The following is a 10,000-nucleotide window of genomic DNA, read 5'->3' on the forward strand; positions in this document are numbered from 1 at the left end:
TCACCTACTGTGTCTACTGTGTCTACTGTGTCACCTACTGTGTCTACTGTGTCACCTACTGTGTCTACTGTGTCACCTACAGTGTCACCTACTGTGTCTACTGTGTCACCTACTGTGTCTACTGTGTCTACTGTGTCACCTACTGTGTCTACTGTGTCACCTACTGTGTCTACTGTGTCACCTACTGTGTCTACTGTGTCACCTACTGTGTCTACTGTGTCACCTACTGTGTCTACTGTATCACCTACTGTGTCTACTGTGTCACCTACTGTGTCTACTGTGTCACCTACTGTGTCTACTGTGTCACCTACTGTGTCTACTGTGTCACCTACTGTGTCTACTGTATCACCTACTGTGTCTACTGTGTCTACTGTGTCACCTACTGTGTCTACTGTGTCACCTACTGTGTCTACTGTGTCACCTGCAAAATCAACTCCTGTAAACAAGAATGTATACCAAAATTTAAACCATTATTACTTCCATTGTATATTAATACAGTATGTTGTATTTGTAAATCACTGTCAATACATCTGTTTATTGATTCCCTCTTAACTCTTATATATATTTTCTATATGTCGTCCACATATATATGTTCATCTATATGATATGTTCATTAACCTAAGAACTCTTTTTAACCCCGGCCTGGATTCGAACCCCAGGCACTTGGGACACAGAATACCGTAACCACTAGATTATATATATATATATATATATATATATGTATATATATATATATATATATATATATATTAGTATATTTTGGTAGCAGTCTTTCCTGTAGACATATATTATTAAATATGACCGAAAAAGTAAGATTAATAATTCTAACACGAATTTTCTCAATCTTTCGTACATTACGCTTCACTGTTGGAGGTAAATCAAAAATCACTTCTCCAAAATTCATTTTTATTTCTAGTCTGACGCGACACGGGCGCGTTTCGTAAAACTTATTACATTTTCAAAGACTTCACAAATACACAACTGATTAGAACTTGCGTTTCCCTGATTTTATATCTACATTTGAGTGAGGTGGGAAGGGTGATGTGGCATTACATTTGAGTGAGGTGGGAAGGGTGATGTGGCATTAACACAAGACAGAACACTAGGGGATATTAATAGGGTATTAAAAGTATCAACACAAGACAGAACAGAAACAATGGGTATTGAATAGAAGTGTTTGTAGAAAGCCTATTGGTCCATATTTCTTGATGCTTCTATATTGGAGCGGAGTCTTGAGGTGGGTAGAATATAGTTGTGCAATAGTTGGCTGTTGATTGCTGGTGTTGACTTCTTGATGTGTAGTGCCTCGCAAACGTCAAGCCGCCTGCTATCGCTGTATCTATCGATGATTTCTGTGTTGTTTACTAGGATTTCTCTGGCGATGGTTTGGTTATGGGAAGAGATTATATGTTCCTTAATGGAGCCCTGTTGTTTATGCATCGTTAAACGCCTAGAAAGAGATGTTGTTGTCTTGCCTATATACTGGGTTTTTTGGAGCTTACAGTCCCCAAGTGGGCATTTGAAGGCATAGACGACGTTAGTCTCTTTTAAACAAGAATGTTTAATGTCTCCAGACACAAAAACAGAACGCTTTAAAAGAGACTAACGTCGTCTATGCCTTCAAATGCCCACTTGGGGACTGTAAGCTCCAAAAAACCCAGTATATAGGCAAGACAACAACATCTCTTTCTAGGCGTTTAACGATGCATAAACAACAGGGCTCCACAGAAAGGAGCCTGTACCCGGGCCCAGAAAGGGCCCGGGTACAGGCCCAGAAAGGGCCCGGGTACAGGCCCAGAAAGGGCCCGGGTACAGGCCCAGAAAGGGCCCGGGTACAGGCCCAGAAAGGGCCCGGGTACAGGCTCATAAAGGGCCCGGGTACAGGCCCAGAAAGGGCCCGGAAAAAACAGAACACAATAACCATAACAGTAAGAATATAATAAATAATATAGAGTGAAAACAGAATGAAAAAAAATTATAAACAGATTGGTTATATATACCCTAATATATAATCCACATATAACTGCACCATATATATACATGTATATATATTCCACATATACATCCCAAATTCACTTAAAAGATATAACTAAAACAAACAAAACAATTACTTATCAATAACATAAAAGTCGAAAAATTTCATTGATATAAATCTATAAATCCGGCTCTACGGAGCCGGTCGGCCGAGCGGACAGCACGCGGGACTTGTGATCCTGTGGTCCTGGGTTCGATCCCAGGCGCCGGCGAGAAACATTGGGCAGAGTTTCTTTCACCCTATGCCCCTGTTACCTAGCACTAAATAGGTACCTGGGTGTTAGTCAGCTGTCATGGGCTGCTTCCTGGGGGTGGAGGCCTGGTCGAAGACCGGGCCGCGTGGACACTAAAGCCCCGAAATCATCTCAAGATAATCAAGATAATCTCAAGATAATTAAACGCAATTATATTATTTCCATTTAAACAGGGGGCAACCTGCCCCCTAGAGAGGGCCTAGCCTCGTAGCCTGGTGGATAGCGCGCAGGACTCGTAATTCTGTGGCGCGGGTTCGATTCCCGCACGAGGCAGAAACAAATGGGCAAAGTTTCTTTCACCCTGAATGCCCCTGTTACCTAGCATTAAATAGGTACCTGGGAGTTAGTCAGCTGTCAAGGGCTGCTTCCTGGGGGTGGAGGCCTGGTCGAGGACCGGGCCGCGGGGACACTAAAGCCCCGAAATCATCTCAAGATAACCTCAAGATAGAGTATATAGCTACATTGCCTTCAAGTTAATATCAAGTTAATAACATGTCTTATGCCCTTTCCAAGTGAGTCTCACTCTATTAAGTCTTATCTGCTCACTAAGTTTGTTTACAGAATGAGGTCTGAGTTTGTTATTCAAGTATAAGATTTCCCCTTATAAATGGTATGAGGGGAAATAGTGGTATATTTGCTCATATATGGTATATAACTTGGCACTGTCGCTACAGAAGTCTGTGTAACGCTTGGGGTAAACATGTTTGTCTCTGTTGCTTCTCAAGCCGTGTGTGTGTGTGTGTGTGTGTGTGTGTGTGTGTGTGTGTGTGTGTGTGTGTGTGTGTGTGTGTGTGTGTGTGTGTGTGTGTGTGTATTCACCTATTTGTATCTGCAGGATCGAGCATTGACTCTTGGATCTCGCCTGATGTGTGTGTGTGTGTGTGTGTGTGTGTGTGTGTGTGTGTGTGTGTGTGTCTGTGTATGTGTGTGTATTCACCTATTTGTATTTGCAGGATCGAGCATTGACTCTTGGATCTCGCCTGATGTGTGTGTGTGTGTGTGTGTGTGTGTGTGTGTGTGTGTGTGTGTGTGTGTGTGTGTGTGTGTGTGTGTGTGTGTGTGTGTGTATTCACCTATTTGTATCTGCAGGATCGAGCATTGACTCTCGGATCTCGCCTGATGTGTGTGTGAGTGTGTGTGTGTGTATGTGTGTGTGTGTGTGTGTGTGTGTGTGTGTGTGTGTGTGTGTGTGTGTGTGTGTGTGTGTGTGTGTGTGTGTGTGTGTGTGTGTGTGTGTGTGTGTGTATTCACCTATTTGTATCTGCAGGATCGAGCATTGACTCTTGGATCTCGCCTGATGTGTGTGTGTGTGTGTGTGTGTGTGTGTGTGTGTGTGTGTGTGTGTGTGTGTGTGTGTGTGTGTGTGTGTGTGTGTGTGTGTGTGTGTGTGTGTGTGTGTGTGTGTGTATTCACCTATTTGTATCTGCAGGATCGAGCATTGACTCTCGGATCTCGCCTGATGTGTGTGTGTGTGTGTGTGTGTGTGTGTGTGTGTGTGTGTGTGTGTGTGTGTGTGTGTGTGTGTGTGTGTGTGTGTGTGTGTGTGTGTGTGTGTGTGTGTGTGTGTGTGTGTGTGTGTGTGTGTGTGTAATGGGGAGAGGGGGGGTGAAAGCTGTCTCCATAGAGATCTTAGAGTTTTCTACGTCTCTGAGTCTGTCTGTGTCAAACTCCTCTATGTATGTCTCTCTCCATATCATCTTCAGACTAGTATTAGGGTTCATTAGGGAATGTAACTGACGTAGCTGTCAATTACAAAAGATATCTGTAAACAAAGATATCTGAAAACTGTAAAATAAAACTTAGATACTGTAAAAAACTGATATCTGTAAACCAAGCTATCTTTGCGTCAGCTTATCTGAAGCCTGACCACAGCTCATTTATATTCTAAATCTATTTCAAGTTTGGTGTGAACTTTGGTTAATGTTAAATTATAATCAAGTAAGTATTAGGATAAAGTAGATACCAACTGGTCCTCATATCCCAGTTCCTGGCCTCTAATATCCCAATTCATTGTCCCTCATATCCCAGGTCTATGTCCTCATATCCCAGCTCCTTGTCCTCATATCCCAGCTCCTTGTCCTCATATCCCAGCTCCTTGTCCTCATATCCCAGCTCCTTGTCCTCATACCCCAGCTCCTTGTCCTCATATCCCAGCTCCTTGTCCTCATATCCCAGCTCCTTGTCCTCATATCCCAGCTCCTTGTCCTCATACCCCAGCTCCTTGTCCTCATATTCTAGTTCTTTGTCCTCATATCCCAGCTCCTTGTCCTCATATCCCAGCTCCTTGTCCTCATATCCCAGTTCCTTGTCCTCATATCCCAGCTCCTTGTCCTCATATCCCAGTTCCTTGTCCTCGTATCCCAGCTCCTTGTCCTCATATCCCAGCTCCTTGTCGTCATACCCCAGCTCCTTGTCCTCATATCCCAGCTCCTTATTCCCATATCCCAGCTCCTTGTCGTCATACCCCAGTCCCTTGTCCTCATATCCCAGCTCCTTGTCCTCATACCCCAGCTCCTTGTCCTCATATTCTAGTTCTTTGTTCTCATATCCCAGCTCCTTGTCCTCATATCCCAGCTCCTTGTCCTCATACCCCAGCTCCTTGTCCTCATACCCCAGCTCCTTGTCCTCATATCCCAGCTCCTTTTCCTCATACCCCAGCTCCTTGTCCTCATATCCCAGCTCCTTGTCCTCATACCCCAGCTCCTTGTCCTTATACCCCAGCTCCTTGTCCTCATATCCCAGCTCCTTGTCCTCATATCCCAGCTCCTTGTCCTCATATCCCAGCTCCTTGTCCTCATATCCCAGCTCCTTGTCCTCAACTGTGTATTTGTTTGCCAGGCGAGTGTTTGTTTGTTTTTCTCCCTCCGTATGCAAACACACAGGACCGTGTTTGGTTAGGCTTGTTTGGGTGAATGTACTGGCAATCTTTTAGCTATTTGTGTGTGTTTGTCGCTTTGGATATATTTGGAACTTTCACGTTGAGATGTTTCGTTCTTTTAGGGTTTTCGTTCCTATATGATTTCGTAGAGTATATAATCGTTCATTTCTAACTGGAACATTGATTGATTGATAAAGCAGTTGCGTTTGATTTGTCAATTCTAGCTATTTCAAGTTATTCTGTTTGCAATATATTTGGGTTAAAGTATTGTTGAAATGATTTGATTTAGCATTAGGCATGGAGACTTTATTGTGCTAACTTTGTAGCTTTATTGAGGACAAGTTGGGAAGCACATAGTATGTGGGCTCCCAGCACTGCCACACACACACACACACACACACACACACACACACACACACACACACACACACACACACACACACACACACACACACACACACACACACATACACACACACATTAGAAATAATTTTTTTAGTGTCCAAGTGGTTGACAAATGGAATGCATTAGGCAGTGATGTGGTGGAGGCTGACTCCATACACAGTTTCAAATGTAGATATGATAGAGCCCAATAGGCTCAGGAACCTGTACACCAGTTGATTGACAGTCGAGAGGCGGGACCAAAGAGCCAAAGCCCAACCCCCGCAAGCACAAACAGGTGAGTACATACCCCCCTCACCCCACACACACCCACACACACCCACACACACACACACACACACACACACACACACACACACACACCCACACCCCCACACCCACACACACACACACACACCCACACACACACACCCACACCCACACACACCCACACCCACACACACACACCCACACCCACACACCCACCCACACACACACACCCACACCCACACACCCACCCACACACACACACCAGCAAAATACATCACAGATGTTTATGACTCAAGGTCTTATAACCCCCTTGAAAATATTACATTCCCAGCAACCACGCCAGAGAAATAAAGAATAGCTGAGCCCGCCTGATTACCGCCTCCCAGACACTCGTATGAAACCAAATTGCATCGTTCTCCTTTCCCCTCGGCATCACCGGCATTTATGCTAGTCGGGACGTGTTTGCTGAACCGCTTAGGCAGATGAAACACCATCATTTCCCTGGAAATTTATGCATTTAATTGAAGGAAACTCGAGGAATCTTGTCTAATGTAAGTTGTTAATGTCAATGGCCATCAATTGGGTGATTGACGTGTGTCATCAACGTCATTGATGAGGTGAGGAACGATCATCAACATGCGACGGGAATTATATAAACAGGAAAATAGTTAATGAATAAATAGATTAGATATTCGGCTAAGTCAACACTGGCAGCTGGGAGGCGAGTTTGTAATTATCTGAGTAAATAATACATTCACTGGTATACATATGACACCAGTGTCTGGGATACATGCTATTACGTGCCTCGTATGGACCAATAGCAGCTGCCTCGTATGGACCAATAGCAGCTGCCTCGTATGAACCAATAGCAGCTGCCTCGTATGGACTAATAGGAGCTGCCTCGTATGAACCAATAGCAGCTGCCTCGTATGGGCCAATAGCAGCTGCCTCGTATGGACCAATAGCAGCTGCCTCGTATGGACCAATAGCAGCTGCCTCGTATGGACCAATAGCACCTGCCTCGTATGGACCAACAGCACCTGCCTCGTATGGACCAATAGCACCTGCCTCGTATGGACCAATAGCAGCTGCCTCGTATGGACCAATAACAGCTGCCTCGTATGGACCAATAGCACCTGCCTCGTATGAACCTATGATACCATACTTGAATCAGACTTGACTTGACAGCCCCCCCAAAAAAAAGCTGTTCATGTTTTAGAAACATGAAATTCGCAGCAACAGCAGCAGGAGCAGCAGTAGCAGCTGCTGCTTCCTGAGTTCCACAACTTCAAACTACCCTGCTGAGTAAGCGGAGTTATGCGCATTGTTAGTGTGTTGTGTCGTATGGCATCAAAGTCGTTCCTTGATGCCCACTTCCCACTGCTTAATTAGATTTACATCTCTTCCTGTATTACATTTGATACCGATAACATTTTGATGAGTTTTTTGGTTGATATCGACGATATTTTGATGAGTTTTGGTTGATATCGATGACATTTTGATGATATCGATAATATTTTGATGAGTTTTGGTTGATATCGATAATATTTTGATGATATCGATAATATTTTGATGAGTTTTTTGATGATATCTATGATATTTTGATGAGATTTTGGTGATATCGATGATATTTTGATGAGTTTTTTGGTTGATATTGATGATTTTTTTGGTTGATATCGATGATATTTTTGATTGATATCGATAATATTTTGATGATATGGATATTTTGATGAGTTTTTTTTACGATATCGATGATATTTTGATGAGTTTTGGTTGATATCGATAATATTTTGATGAGTTTTTTGCTTGATATGGATATTTTGATGAATTTTTTGACGATATCGATAATATTTTGATGATATCGATATTTTGATGAGTTTTTGTTGATATGGATATTTTGATGATATTTTAATGATTTGATATTTTGTTGTTTAAGATTCTCTACTTGGAACATAACATTCCAAGTAGCACGGGCTATGGTGATCCCATAGTTCCACTGAAGGAAGGATTCACTCATACAAAGTATACTGCACACTTGTAGTTCAGATGTTCCCGGACAAGATAGGCATATGACATCTCGTGACCTCTCGCGTAGACGAAAGAAAATTACTAATTCCCGTTCATAATACTGAAAACAATGTACCTTCATATGCGTATATATCCGCTTAGGAGAGAAAAACTAAAAAAAAAAAAAAAAATCGAGAGCTTTGGTGTATTATCACATTAAAAAAATAAAGATGTTTTTTAAACACGACAGCGCTCGGAATTTCTAATTCGTTTTCCTTTCCAAAGCGGATACTAACGTATAACTGAATCACGTGTTGACATAATTCTTTTCACCTCTATGCTTCCACAGCAACCCGTTATCTCCTGGCAGACTAAAGTAAAAAAAATATATATATATATAAGCCTCAACGTACAGCAGGAAAACATCATGGATAACCTGCCACAAAAAAATTATCGTGTGAAGTTGAGGCCTCTTTGATCCCTTAGTTTCCCCTTGAGCGCCTCGCCAAGACACTGGAAATTGCTGGAGTCTAAAGCTGCACGAGTTTGGGAGCTGCTATTGTCTGGAAGTTTGGGGAGTTGGCGGCACCTTGGAAGCTCTTGAGTCTGAGATGTTGTTGGAATGGTAGATTTCGAGGCCTTAAATCGTCAAGGGTAAGGGTATAGTGATTGTGATGAGATAGAGGGGTGATATATGTCTTTATAGCAACAAAAACCGCGTACAACTGCGTGTTCAGTCTCTCTATATATATATATTGCTCCTTCAGAGGCGGTTACAACGCTTCTCCTGTGCCAGGTAAGTACACTACGGGCTCACCATAGCCCGTGCTACTTGTCCCGCTCCTGTGTCAGGTAAGTCCACTACGGGCTCACCATAGCCCGTGCTACTTGTCCCGCTCCTGTGCCAGGTAAGTCCACTACGGGCTCACCATAGCCCGTGCTACTTGCCCCGCTCCTGTGTCAGGTAAGTCCACTACGGGCTCACCATAGCCCGTGCTACTTGCCCCGCTCCTGTGCCAGGTAAGTCCACTACGGGCTCACCATAGCCCGTGCTACTTGCCCCGCTCCTGTGCCTCTCGCCTCACCCAACATGTTACATGTAAAGCCAAACCTGCGAATTTGTATTCAGTTTGAATTGCAAGTTGGCGATCTTGTTGCTCAAATAGAACTCTCCTGACACCAAACGAATAGTCTTGAGAGGAACGACTATTCATGTGTGCCTTCACATTGTCCCACTGAGTACTATCAGCCCCAATGATTTCAGTGTATAGGCAAGACCGCACCATCTCTTCCAAGTTGCCTGGCAAGGCACCAAGAGGAAGGCACAGCAGGGAACACACAGTCTCTACTTACAAGCAGATCATCAGATATATCCCGTCAAGCAACACAAAAATAATCGACAAATAGAAGACTGGAAGACAATAGAAGGCGAGACACTGCACATCAAACACTCCCAGTCATCCATCAACACCTGGCTACACTCAACCATCTTCCAGATCAAGACGGAACATCCAACTCACTCCTCCAGCCATCATAAAAAAAAAACAGGAGATTGATAAGCCGCAATTACACCTCTCTCTCTATAGTCCCACGTGACACTTGTATCCACTTCTACTCTCCCTTTGAAAATGTTGACAGGAGTCAAAGAAACGCAACCCTCTTAGCGTCAGGCAATAATACAACTAAAACGAACTTTGTAGAGTTAATTTTTCAACTCCCATTTCAAGCTAATAAAAAAATAAGAAATATAAAGATTATTCGTAAATTCATTTTCACCCTTTCGGTCATATTCAATAATATATATATATATATATATATATATATATATATATATATATATATATATATATATATATATATATATATATATATATATATATGTATATACAAAAAGTACAAAAAAGACTTACATTATATATATATATATATATATATATATATATATATATATATATATATATATATATATATATATATATATATATATTAGTCTTTCAAAACAATTAATTTCTCTGAATTCATATTAGACCAAGTCAGGGGTTGATAGGATGACGGGAAGCTTTGAAGAATGAGATGAGAATAGGAGAGGGGGTGGGAGAGTGGATGGAAGAGGGGGTGGGAGAGTGGATGGGAGAGGGGATGGGAGAGTGGATGGGAGAGGGGATGGGAGAGGGAG

General features: G+C 42.7%; 1 protein-coding gene across 1 annotated transcript in view; it reads right to left on the bottom strand.

Annotated features, from left to right (window-relative positions):
- LOC138350551 (mucin-22-like) overlaps nucleotides 1-10,000 on the bottom strand; it is a 27,976-nt gene that overhangs the window by 7,403 nt on the left and 10,573 nt on the right. Inside the window, exons 3-4 of the mRNA XM_069301561.1 lie at nucleotides 8,936-9,124; nucleotides 1-436 (exon numbers count right to left, since the gene is read on the bottom strand). The exon at nucleotides 1-436 is cut by the window's left edge and continues 268 nt beyond it. Coding sequence (XP_069157662.1) covers nucleotides 1-436; nucleotides 8,936-9,124 — 625 coding nt within the window. The remainder of the gene's footprint in view (nucleotides 437-8,935; nucleotides 9,125-10,000) is intronic.

The sequence above is a fragment of the Procambarus clarkii genome, chromosome 46 (genome assembly GCF_040958095.1).
Source record: "Procambarus clarkii isolate CNS0578487 chromosome 46, FALCON_Pclarkii_2.0, whole genome shotgun sequence".
Classification (NCBI taxonomy): domain Eukaryota; kingdom Metazoa; phylum Arthropoda; class Malacostraca; order Decapoda; family Cambaridae; genus Procambarus; species Procambarus clarkii.